The sequence below is a fragment of the Rhinopithecus roxellana genome, chromosome 2 (genome assembly GCF_007565055.1).
Source record: "Rhinopithecus roxellana isolate Shanxi Qingling chromosome 2, ASM756505v1, whole genome shotgun sequence".
Classification (NCBI taxonomy): Eukaryota; Metazoa; Chordata; class Mammalia; order Primates; family Cercopithecidae; genus Rhinopithecus; species Rhinopithecus roxellana.
The window spans coordinates 17,684,908-17,698,626 of record NC_044550.1 but is presented as its reverse complement, the minus strand read 5'-3'; the positions used below and the strand labels follow the sequence as shown (position 1 = coordinate 17,698,626).

At 35.6% G+C, this 13,719-nt stretch overlaps 1 protein-coding gene across 6 annotated transcripts in view; it reads left to right on the top strand.

The window, feature by feature from the left end:
* PPA2 (inorganic pyrophosphatase 2) overlaps nt 1-13,719 on the top strand; it is a 110,661-nt gene that overhangs the window by 25,387 nt on the left and 71,555 nt on the right. For 3 of the 6 annotated variants that reach the window (XM_010371546.2, XM_010371544.2, XM_010371547.2), the window contains exons 3-5: nt 10-54; nt 3,987-4,040; nt 6,525-6,644. The exons of 2 other annotated variants lie outside the window; for them this stretch is intronic. In XM_010371546.2, the coding sequence (XP_010369848.2) occupies nt 10-54; nt 3,987-4,040; nt 6,525-6,644 (219 nt within the window). The remainder of the gene's footprint in view (nt 1-9; nt 55-3,986; nt 4,041-6,524; nt 6,645-13,719) is intronic. One more of the 6 variants, XM_010371545.2, reaches the window with a different exon arrangement.

Here is a 13,719-nt window from a genome sequence, read left to right as displayed (position 1 = left end):
CTTTTATAGGAAAATGGCATTCCTACGAAGAAAGCACGAAATGATGAATATGAGGTATATCTAAAGGTTTTTATTTTTGTGAATCACTTTTATATTGTCTGTTAAATACCTTGATGACAGTTTGCATTTGTAAAGTGATTCTAAGGTTTTTACCCCTGCAAGACTTTCATGTGCATTCTGGTGTTTGTTTTTCTTTAAGGTAGCTAGGGCAGCTATTGCCATTTAATTTTTTTTTATTGTGGTGAAATTTTCATAACAAAAGGTTTACCATTTTAACTTTTTAAAAGTACAATTTAGTCGCATTAAGTTCTTTCACACTGTTGTGGAATCCTCATCACCATCCATCTCCAGAACTTTTTCATCATCCCAAACTGAAACTCTACACATTCAACAACTCCTCATTTCCTCTTTCCTCCCCCAAGACCCTGGGAACCACTATTCTACTTTCTGTCTTATGACTTTGACTGTCCTGGGTATTTCGTTTCCACTTCATTTTACAACGGGAAAACCTGAGAAAATTAGCACAGGAACCCAGATTTTAGTAGTGAGTTAATGATCATGGAAGATGGTCTAATGTAAATGTACTTCATTATAAATGAAATATTTCTCTTTAAATTATAAGAGAGAAGATGGTTTGAGGGGCTGTTTTAGAACCCAGGAACAATAATCTTTTGGGAGTAGAGGAGAAGAAAAACACTTATACCAACCATATGCTAAAATAAATATATTCTAAATATGTACATTGTAAATATATCTAAATAAATATATGTGGCCGTCAAACCTTTAATAGTTCTTGACTTAGGGCCAGAACATTTGATTTGATTTGTCATTCCATCTTCTGCTACAAGTGTCCTTTTATCCCTCTGATTCTGATGCCAGGCAGCTTTTCCTGCTGCCTTCCTGTCTTCTTTTATCTCTCCAGCTTCATTTCCATTTATGCTGTACCCCAAGTGAAATTTACAGCTGCAGCATTTGAATCTACTTCCAAACATACCTGTGGGAGCCTTTAAATTCCTACAACCTTTGCCTGCTATCTATCTTCTATTTTTCTAAACTGGTGTTGTTCTTGAACCATCTACACTGGAACCACTTAGAGTACTTGCTAAAAATTCAGGTTCCATGCCCCATCTCCTATATACTAAATCATATTCTCTGCTTGATAGGGCCTGGTTCATCTAGGTATTTAACAAGTGTTCTAGGTGCATCCTAGACATGAAGTTTGAGAACCACTGCCCTAGATGTTGAGTGAATAAGGGTTTCTAGATCCCCAGGGACTTAGTGTATTAACCTGAAACGGTTATTTCAGGTTAATGAAATACATTAGTGGGAAAAACATATTGTGAGCCCAGACGTTCAAATTAAAATTTAATTCTTAGAACACAGTTTTTATGATAGAGACTGTCTGATTTGAGTTTATTTGAAATTTTCAGGATTAGAGAGGAAAGAAGAGTGATTTCTTCCTGTCTTTTCCCCATGTATATAAAATGTACTGACTGCTTTTTATACGTCTTATTAGTTTTTGTATTTTGACTTTTCCAACAAAAATACAAGGAAAAAATGGAGAGAAAGAAAAGGACTGAAGGAGTAGTTCACAGTCCTTGCCACATACGAAACTTGCTGATTTGACTTGTGCTCCTTTGTCTTTTTTATTTTCATGTAACATTTGGCAGGCCATTGTTGGTTTATAATTAACATTAATCTTAGGAAAACCAGGCTAGCATTGGCTTTAAAAAATTAATTACAGGACAAATGCCTTTTAGCTGGAGAGAAGAAAGGCAGGTTGGAAATAAGCTCTTAGTGATTAGGAGCAAATGAAGAGGGAGAGTGTGGTTTGCAGGCTTAAAATTCAAACTTCATTTATTGTTCATTTGGTCTAATTCAAGTATCTGTGAGTAGTTTTGGTAGGTGTCATTGTGTAAAACGATTGTCACCAGCTTGGTCTTCTTGGTCACCTCAGAGTATTCATCTGCAAGCATTTGTTCTCTTATAGCCAGGCTTTCAGGGATGAATAAATTATGTGAACATCTGCCATTTACTTCGGTTTTTCTTTTTAACAGCTACTTCAGACATATTTAAACAGGTGCAGGGGTATCTCATGAAGGAGCATAGAAAATGAAACATAACAGCAGAACTATGTGTAAGGTTGCTAAGATAGGTATGAGACATACTTCTAAGGAACAGTTATTGAGAATTTATTCTCAGCTTTGTTGTTTATCTCATTATGGGCTTGCAGCTTTGCCATTTGTAGCCTTTAGTCTTATGTAGAAAAACTTAATATAAATCATCATTACTTTTATGGCCTAATATATATCTACATTTAATTGTGTAAATGGCATTCTTTGAAATAACAGCATTCCATGTTACTCTAGAAAACCTCCGCGATACTGTTCAGCAATGCTTTAGTCCAGCTTTGGCTGCATATTAAAATTGCTTGGAAAGCCTATAAAAATAAGCAGTGCCCTGTCTCCACCCAGAGCAATTTATTTCAGATAGATGAGAGATGGGGCTCTGGGAAACTTTTTTTTTTTTTAAATTGATTGAAGCTGGTAATGTGGTATTGATAGAAAATAAGTATGCTAAATTACTGCTTCTCAAATGATTTGGGATGAAGGACTAGTTTTGTGGCTGGTTTATTTCTAATTGGTTGTAAACTGATACTTTAAAAAAATACAGTCAACATGAATCATTAGAAAAGTGTGGGCCTGACGTGGTGGCTCACGCCTGTAATCCCAGCACTTTGGGAGGCCAAGGCGGGCAGATCATGAGATCAAGAGTTTGAGACCAGCCTGGCCAACATGGTGAAACCTTGTCTCTACTAAGAATACAAAAATTAGCTGGGTGTGCTGGCGGACACCTGTAATCCCAGCTACTCAGAGGCTGAGGCAGGAGAATTGCTTGAACCTGGGAGGTGGAGGTTGCAGTGAGCCGAGATTGTGCTGCTGCACTCCAGCCTGGATGACAGAGCAAGACTCCGTCTTGGGAGGAAAAAAAAAAAAAAGGAAAGTGTAATTCAAGTTCTAATTTTTTATTATTAGATTCAACAGGTATAAAAATTGCTCTTTTTAATTGCTACAAATGTTTGTAAATGAGCCAGTAACAATCAGTTTGCAGACTGACCCTGGTCCTTCTTGGCTACACTTGGAGTACAGTGTTTTAAACCATCATTGTTTCCCTGATAAATTGTTAGTTATTAATGTCAAAATGTGTGCAAATCAACTTTAACCTTAAGACTTTCTCTTTGTAAGGCAAACTGTAGGGAATTATTTTTACTCGTCATTGACCTAGGGTCTCCTTTGGTGTAATAATTCTACAAAGTTCAGAAATTAAAAAGAAAAAACAAAGTGAAGCCATAGTCAGTTCGTAATGTTAGGGAGTCTGAACTCACTAGATATGCAAACTAAGTCTAGAATATTTAGTGTAGCTCTTTGTGATCTCTGTAATAGCTGTACTTATGTCCTTAATTTTACACTGTGATTGTAACTTGGATTTAATTATTGTTTTATCATTTTAAAATATATTTTATATCATAATTTTCTGTATATTGCCATTGATCTTCGTAACAACCTTGTGTGGTGAGTGGGACAGAGATTATCACACTTACTTTACAGATTGGAAAAGTGAGACTAAATCCTTACATGAGGGACTGGTTCTCTCACTTCTATTTTAGTTGGAAAATAAAAATTGAAACACATTTCTTGAATCCATTCTAGTTTTGTCACTATACATCAAAGATATTCTCAGACTTGTAACCTCTGACACTGTGTATTAGTGCTCAAGTGACATGGTGGCCTAAATTTGGCTTTGTTTTAGACAATTCTAATTTCTAGAAAAAATTTAAGGCATAGGTAGATGTCTGATGGAGACTGTAAACATTTTTTTTTTTTTGGTGGGGGAGAAGCATCTAAAGCATTCTTGTAAAGGAGGTAACGGACAAAATAAAAGGTCAAATTTTTAATGTTCTCTCTTTGTTTTGTTTTTAACTGCAGAATCTGTTTAATATGATTGTAGAAATACCTCGGTGGACAAATGCTAAAATGGAGGTACCGATATACTTTATTAATATACAACCGAAATGATTATAATGATATAAAACTTTGTTGCAAGTTGTTTGGCATAGTATTTTGAATTTGGGATAGTTTAGAAAAATACTCAAAGCTAAGTATATACTTTATAGTTTTTTAGAGAGTTTTTTTTTTTCAATTTTGCCTCTCAGTTTGCTATATACATATTAATTTTCTTTTTTTTTCCTATGAAAATGGCAAATACTTTTAAAGGTTATTTAAGTAGATTCTGAGATATATTTGGTTCATAGATGCAACTGAAACTTTTATTTGGGGCCGATGGCAATTTTAATTTCTTAGGACTCAATTCTCCTTTAGATTTTATTCTACCAGGAAATAAATCATTTCCTGGTTTACTCAATTTATGACTATCACAGAGCATCTGCTGTTTTTCTGGTTAGCTTTTTTTTTTTCTTTTTTTTTTTTTTAATTTTTCTGGGAAATGAACCTGTAAGAACTTCCCTTTTGCTTTTCAGAATTTTCTTGTTCTTTCTTCAGTTAGGTAAGCTTCCATATAGTTCTAAACGAAATTTAATTTATGTTACTTGGTTTAGTTATATAAACCTTCTATAACTTTGGATGTGATAGCAAATATTATTTTAAGTATTTTAATTAGGCATTATTATGTAGGTGTATATTTTTCAGAATTTATATTTGGAAGAGAATTGTCAGTACTATCACCAGGTCCTGGCAGTATTTTTTTGTTAACACTTTAATAGGAAAAAGTAAAGATATTAGATTTTTTTTGGTGGTGTTTCATGTATAATCTTTCATCATTCGTGCTACTGTACCTCAATTAGGTGTAAGATCCAAGGATCTGTGAGAATCTACCTAACTTAAGGAGTGTTTCTTCATTCAACATGGCTTATTTTTTTTGTTTCCTATATAGCATAGTTTTTAAAAATAGCAATATGAATATACTTGATAGAAAACTAACTTTGAGGCTGAGTGCAGTGGCTCACACCTGTAATCCCAGCCCTTTGGGAAGCTGAGGTGGACAGATCACTTGAGGCCAGGAGTTCGAGACTAGCCTGGCCAACATGGCAAAACTCTGTCTCTACTAAATATACAAAAATTAGCTGGGCACAAATTTTTGCATGGTGGTGCATGTCTGTAATCCTAGCTACTCAGGAGACTGAGTTACGAGATTAGCTTGAACCTGGGAGGCAGAGGTTGCAGTGAGCTGAGATCGCACCTCTGGACTCCAGCCTGGGTGACAGAATGAAACTCTGTCTCAAAAAAAAAAAAAAAAAGGAAGAAAACTAACTTTGAAATAAAATCAGTTGGTGAGAGTCTCCTTTTTGGTGATGTTTTAACTTTATATTGACAATTGATAATTGTATATGTTTATAGGGTACAAAGTGACATTATGACTTATCAATACAGTATGGAATAACTAAATCAAGCTAAATAATATATCTGTCACATTAAATACTTATCATTTTTTGTGGTGAGAACATTTGAAATGTACTCTTAGTACATTATTAACTATACTTATCAAGTTGTATTGTTGTTGCAATAACAAAAAGTCTTATTCTTCCTGAGATTTTGTATCCTTTGATTATCATTTCCCTATTCCCCCTACCCTTAGCCTCTGTAACCATAATTCTACTCTCTGCTTTTATGAGTTCAATTTTTTAGATTCCACATATAGGTGAGAACATGAGATATTTGTCTTTCTGTGCCTGGCTTATTTCACTTGCCATAATGTTCTCCAGTTTCATCCATGTTGTCACAAATGACAGAATTTTCTGCTTTTTTAAAGGCCAAGTGCTATTTTATTATGTATATGTACCACATTTTCTTTATCCATTCATCTGTTGATGGACACTTAGGTTGATTATATATTATTTCCAGTTTTTTTGATGGAGTCTCTAGAGTTGTCTATATATGAGATCATATCATCAGCAAACAGTGACAGTTTCACTTCTTTCTTTCCTACTTTGGATGCCTTTTTTTGTTTTCTCTTGCCTAATTGCTTTGGCTAGGATGTCCAATAGTATGTTGAATACAAGTGGCAAAAGTGGGCATCCTTTTCTGTTTCCCAATCTTAGAGGAAAGTCTTTCAGCATTTCACTATTGAATATATGGTAGGAATCTTTGAGTTAGCTTTATTATAATATTGATGGTAATAAAGCCTGAGACTAGTAACAAAAGGCAAGTTGATTAATCTTTATCCTCTTGCCATCTCAATCATTTTATTATTTGTGCTAGAAATAATGGAGTACATAAATAGTAGAGTGACTAAATATATAATCTGGTGTTTCCTTTCCAAACAGTTTCTCATATAGTGCTATAAATTAGTAATAAGAGCTGGCTTAATTTCTTTTAAAGCACCTTTGATCATTAAGTTGGAATATGAATGTTTAGTCTGAAAATAGCAGATTTTTAAAAGTACTATTTGGATGTAGAATTAATTATTTCTTATCCCGTCTCCTTTTTTTCCTTCTGTGATTTGCTTAGATTGCCACCGAAGAGCCACTGAATCCCATTAAACAATATGTAAAGGATGGAAAGCTACGCTATGTGGCGAATATCTTCCCTTACAAGGGTTATATATGGAATTATGGTACCCTCCCTCAGGTAACATTTTTGTTACAATGGTAAAACGTTCCTGTCGTCTGAAAAAATTGCCTTATAAATCCTGTGAACTACTTGAATTTAAATTGGTTCTGAGGACACGTCATTTGGAGAGGTTTGTAAATTTGGAATTTATTAATGTGGATGGAGTTTTAGTATATCAATAAATTTTTGTTTGAAACCACATTTATGTCTATACTCAAGTTCTTGGAGTCAGGCATATGGAACGTTCACATTTAACATTTTGAATACTTTTTTTTTCTGGTCTTGGCGATTAAGTGTCAGTGAAAAACTTTTAAGCGAGGCTTTATCTACAGTCATTCCTTTGAACATGACAAGTTATGCTTTTATATACATTTGTATATGATAGCATGAATTTTATATTTTAAACTTTAACAGATGAATGTGTTAAATTATTAACTTTTTTCCTGGAACTTGTTGTAAATTGAATTGCACAACTTATATTATTTACTGTTATGAGTTAATAATTTTTAAGTAGAAAGCAGAGAAAACGAGCTAAATAATGATAAGGTAGCATTCCTGTTGGAGAATAACAACAATTTGGTTTTCTTCTTTTCTTTACCTCTTTTGGTTTTCTCTCATGTTTCCTCGTTCCCGGAAAGAGGTAACTCTTCCAGATTATTTAGTGAGTAAAACTCAGAATATGCTGAATCAAAATTCTAGGTTTTGGGGACACGGAGAACCATCTGCCTTTATGTTTATAAAAACCATAGACCATCTGTCTGGAAATTTAATTTTTATATTTTTATTTATTTTAATATTTTGCATGAAATTTCAAGATGGTATTGGGGAAATATCAGAGAAGAGAGGTCTTGTTTTATCCAACATGAAGAAGCAACTGCCTGTGTAGAATAAACATTCACAGGAAAATTAAAAAAAAAATTGTTTTCTAAAGAGTCAGGCTGCTCTGATTCGGTTAGACCACCCACATGGATACATTCTTGGTTAAAATGGGTACTTCTAAAGTGATGTGCTAAGAATGAGAATGCCTGTGGAAACCATGAAAGCAGGCTTCCTAACTCTCCAGGTACCTCAATAGATATGCTGTTTGACCCAACAGCAAAAGGTTGCAAAAGTTCTATAAAGTTTAGGGAATGCAGCCTGTACTAAATGTGTGGATGAAGGGAATGCTGAAAAAGCCAGTGAATTAGAGACCGACAGAAACAGAGAAGTAGAGGAGCTAGAGAATAAACTAAAGTGCATGTATTTATTTCTTTAAACATTTATTAAGCGTTTATGTGCCAGGCAGGATATTAGGTGTTGGGAATATGAAAGACAGATGAGATATAGATGTAATATCAAGGCCTCATAATAAGTGACTGGAAAATGTGGGTTTGGGAGTGAGATTGTCACTTTCTAGTGATGTGACCTTGGGAAAGATACTTTTCCTCATTTTCTTCATCTGTAAAATGAAGAACATAAAATATCTACTTCTTATCTTCGTGTTGAGATTAAATGAGTTACTGCATTCGAATAGTGTGTAACATGTAGTAATCAATTATTATAATTAAGACTGGTACTTTTATTATCGTATGATTCTTTCCCTAAAGTTATTTATAGTCTGATTGGGGCAATCAACAACTAAACTGCTGGTTATGATGTGGTATAATAGGCACTACTAATTCATCTACTAATTTAAAGTTATGAAAAAAATAAAAAAACAAACCTGTTGACAGGAAGGAGAGAAGGGGAGGAATGGAGGTAAATGCAAAAGAAGCTTCTCTAGTTTTCTGTTTAAAGTCTTGCCAAACTTCTGTGCTCCTCTGGATGTGTTTGGATTTCAAGATGTTATGCAGTGGTATTAATCTGGCAGGTGTGATAGTTCTTCTATTAATAAAACAGAATTAGACTGTGGTAGTCCCTTAATTCAGTATTCACCCTGCATTCACCATTGCCTACCTAAGTTTCATACTCCATCCAACATCCAAATTAATATTTTTTAAAACACAAATTTGCAGATGCTTTTCTTGTACAAGAATGCTTTAATGGTCTCCTGTTGCTTAAAAGATAAAATACAAAATTCTTAACATTGCTACTCAACCCTGCGTGATCTGGCTTCTGCTTACTTCTCTATCCTCATTTTGCAGCATTCCTCCTTTCTCACTTCTATCCACTACAAAGTCTTCTTCAGTGTTTCTAACTTACTTCATTGTGTCCACACCAGGCCTTCACCGAACTGTTCATTCATTCAATACATATTTATTAAAAGCCTGTGTATTTGCAAGGTGTTCTTGTAAGTACTGCAGGTAAAACAGTGATAAAAAGTGACATATATTTTTCTGGAGCTTTTATTTTAGTCAGATAAACAGACAATAAGCAAAATAAACCCCAAGTAAAATCTCAGGTGGTGGTAAGTGTGTCAAAAGTTAAGCAGGGAATGGGGCTAGGGAATGTTAGGATTGTTGCAATTTAGAAAGGGAGGCAATCTCAGTGAGAAGGTGTTATTTGAGGAAAGACCTAAAGGAAGTGAGGGAACAAGTAGTGTGGACATGTAGAGGAAGAACAGTCCAACAAGAAACAGCAAGTATAAAGGTCCTGAGGTGGAAATAGGCCTAGCATATGTGAGTATCAAAAAGGAAGTCAATGTGTCTAGAATGGAAGTAAAAGAGAGGAAATAGACCTGCATTCTCTCTGCCATTTTCAACCAGAGATCTGCACTATTTTTTTTAAACCTGACTGATCTTGGAGAGAGAAAGAGAGAGAGAGAGAGAGTGTGTGTGTGTGTGTGAAGTCTTCAGGGAAAGAATACACCATAAATTGCATAGAAGTTAGTTATTTATCAAAGAAACTAAATTGAATGATGTTTTTAAGAATGCTGAAATCATGCCAGTTGCTTATGGGAAGGGGTAGCTCTACCAAATTTTTTTTTTTTTCTTGATTGTCGATGTTCAGACGTGACCTTGTTAAAATGAAAGCCAGCCCCGGTCCCATTTACCTTTTAAATCTCATCTTCAACACTCCTTCTGCCTTCTGCTTCACTTCCACACTGGCACCCTGGTGCTTGAAGCACACTCCTGTCTCAGGCCCTGACCTTCACTGTGTCCTGTCCCTGGAACACTCCTTTCCAGGTATGCACATGGCTTTCTTAAATTGCCCTTAAGTCATCTTCTTTATAGTATCTGCCAACCATCCTTTAAAACTTTTAACCCTACTCCCATTCCCCGTCTCATACTTTTTTTCCCTTTTCCATAACAGCTACCAATTTGTAACCTGCTATATAATTTATTTATTATGTTTATTGTTAATTTCTCCCAGCTAGAATGCAGACTTCATGAGGGCAGGGATTCTGTCTGTTTTGTGCCTGCCATGGAGTAGGTGATCAATAACTATGAAATGAATAAATTAATGCATCGTGTATGTGTGTCACATTTGTTTCATAGGCTTTTGTGGGTACTTTTGCTGTTCTGTGATTTGTCTTGTAGCAGCAAGAAACTTGTTCAGAGCAGTTACGAAGCCAACTGTGTGGTTGGAAGAACATTTAAGCAGCAGAATACTGTTTAAGTAGTATTCTATCCACTTAGCTTGTGATTCATCAGTATGCCATCATTATTCAGACCTTTAGCTGTCTAGACTGTTAACCTGAATAGCATCTCCCACACTCCTAATAATGCCTTCCTCAAAGTTTGAGCTTGCTTGGGCAAAAATGCATCTTTGTCTTCCTACCATTTTATTCATATTGCCCACATATAATGGGTTATTTCAGTGTTATATCTCATTGAGTGAATATTTAGAATACCTGTCTGGAAAATATTAAAAGACTAGATTCAGTTTAAATTCAAAATTTCTTCAGTCTTAATGTAGTATTGATATGTTTATTTTGTGCTTAATTATAAATTTGGTTCATTGACCTCCCCAATCAAATATATAGTACCACTTACTAGCTTTATAACCTGAGACAAATGACTAAATCTCTCTAGGCCTGTTTGTTTATGTGGATGATCATACTACCTACCCCACAAGGGTATTGTGAGTATTGAATAAGTTGATCAGAGGTGTTTGGCCCCATAGTGAGTTCTTAATAATATTAACTCAATGATGATGACACTTTTGCTACTGATGTTAGCTGCTAGTAGTAAAAACACTGGTAGAGGCTTTTGCTCAAAATTGAAGCTGGGAAAGCATAGATAATGGCTTATCCCTGTAATTTCAGTTCTTTGGGAGGCCAAGATGGGAGGATCAGTTGAGGCCAGGAGTTTAAGGTTGCAGTGAGCTATGGTCAGACTACTGCTCTTCAGCCTGGGTGGCAGAGTGAAACCCTCTCTTAAAAAAAAAAAGGCGAAGGTAGTGGGAAAGTCAGAGGTCTTTCTTCTTGTGATAGGAATGCTGGTTAATCAGGAAGATACTCTTAAGAACCACCTGTATATATGGCTTTGTATGATTCAGGGATTTTTTAAGAGACCTAAGGACCAGAGCGTGATGACTACAAATGTATTCGCCAATACTTATAGATCGTAAGCTAATAATCACAAACACCTGCATGAAAATGAGATGGATTTGTTTTAGGGTATAACAATAATATGTGTATTCTGATGTATTCATTTTTATAGCTTTATAAACATCTTTTCTATAATACTGTTTTCCTGTTGATAGGTTGTGTGTAGCTTTCTGTTATGTCTTTCTTGGGTCCATGCTAAAGTTTGTCTGTAGAGATAGTATATATAGTTATATACCTGTTAGTCAAATTATGAGTTGTGTAACTATTTTACTTTACTAAATATTTTCAGATTGTTTATAAAAGAAGTTGTGACAGGCCAGGCGTGGTGGCTCACACCTGTAATCCCAGCACTTTGGGAGGCCGAGGTGGGTGGATCAGGAGATAGAGACCATCCTGGCTAACATGGTGAAACCCCCTCTCTACTAAAAATACAAAAAATTAGCCGGGCCTGGTGGCAGGTGCCTGTGGACCCAGCTACTCGGGAGGCTGAAGCAGGAGAATAGCCTGAACCTTGGAGTCGGAGCTTGCAGTGAGCCGAGATTGCGCCACTGCACTCCAGCCTGAGCAACAGAGCGAGACTTCATCTCAAAACAAACAAAAAAGAAGTTGTGACAATTTATACTCCTGCCAGCAGTATATAGAGTTCCAGATAACCTACATCCTTACTAATATTTTAGATTATAAGATTTTTAGGTTTTGAAATAGTATCTTATTGTGATTTTAGTATTTCTCTGATCAGAATAGGTATCTTTTAATAAATTTAAAAGTCATTCATGTTTCCCCTTCTTTTAATTATCTGTTCATATCTTCAGCCCATTTTAGTTGAGTTGCCCGTTTTCTTATTTAGTTGTCAAAATTATTTCTAAAGTCTGGAAGCTAATCTTTTGTCATTTTTGTGAAACCAATATTAAGATTTTGAACTTCTGCTTCTTGATATTTCTTCTTCAGCGTTTGTTCTTTTCTAGTTGTCTGTCTGTTAATAGTTGTACACATAAGACTCCACAAGAGGGCATACCCAAAGCTTAAATTTGTCAGGATTTCCTTTCCTGTTGAAATTATACTGTATTTTCAAGTTAAATTAGAGTTGATTTAGTGTATATCTCTTTTTGTAGTAAAAAGTGAGGCCTGTAGATGCAGAGTATTAAAGGTTGGAAATAAAGAGAACCAGTCTGGTATTTTTGCTGGTAAGTAAAATCATGACGAATTGGCCCTAAACACAACAATATTGTAGAGTTTAATACTTTTCTACTTGGGTACTTAATTCCTCAACGTATGTAACCATATTGCTAGGTAATGTTGAAATTGGAGTTCTGAGGACCAACCAACCAACAGAAATATCCACCACAACCAAGTTAATGTCAAGACAGTGTATGTCTCTGTGTGAGGAAGGACTTTAAAAAAAAAAAATTAATGCCCATCAAAATTGTCCTAAGTAGGTCATAAGTATGTGGGCTTCCTATTCACTGGTAGCATTCATGCAGATTGTGAATGAGCACTAACAATCTTAGCATTTTAGGGCTAGGATGTGTCTAAAGATCCTCTTACTGGCCGGGCGCAGTGGCTCACACCTGTAATCCCAGCACTTTGGGAGGCTGAGGCGTGTGGATCACGAGGTCAGGAGATTGAGACTACCCTGGCTAACATGGTGAAACCCTGTCTCTACTTAAAATACAGAAAAATTAGCCGGGCATGGTGGTGGGCGCCTATAGTCCCAGCTACTTGGGAGGCTGAGGCAGGAGAATCCCTTGAACCCGGCAGGCGGAGGTTGCAGTGAGCCGAGATCGTGCCACTGCACTTCAGCCTAGGAGAGAAGAGCGTGACTCTGTCTGAAAAAAAAAGAAAAACAAAACAAAAAAAAAGGTCCTCTTATTTAAGCCATTCTTAATAGCTGAAGAAACAGATCTAGATGGTTTAGTCAAGATAGTTTGTGGTAGAATCTAGATGTTTTCCTTTAAGCCAACGGGACTTCTGGCTTGTCACATTTGTTCTCTTGGAAGTGGCAGTAGGGATAAGGAAAATTATGAGGCAGGATTTCTGCATTAGCAAGGAGGAACCTCTCAGATATTTTCTGATTCTGCAGTAGGTTGTTTGATTCTGATTATACCTGGGTGTCCCATCTTGGTTTCCCTAGCACATTAAGATTACCTTTACAGTGTTTGTCACAAATGCCATACCATTTGTTAACATGACACTCTCCATGTTATTGACTGTTCCCTAAACATCTCTGTTACTGGCCCGAAATAGGTACTCCATAAGTATTTTACTGTATGAGTGAATGCCTGTTAATAGAAAAAAAGAAGCAGTAAAGGGAAGACTGGGGAAGAACAGAACCTCTATAGGAAAGTTACTTAGGAGATTCTCAGAGTAAGAGAAAGTATTTAAAAGAAGAGAACTGTGAAGTAGATGGGGTTATATTTGAAATAAATGCCATTCAATTGTTGTTATAATTTGCACATAAAAAGTAATGATTAGTAGCATGAGTTCCAATACAATCTTTACCATTTAGAAACCATGAGTTTGTGCAAGTTTAAACTGTGTTTCAATTTACTTATCTATAAAGTGGAATTCATTATGGTACATTATTCGTGCAGTATGTATGTATATATGTATATGTTGTGTGTG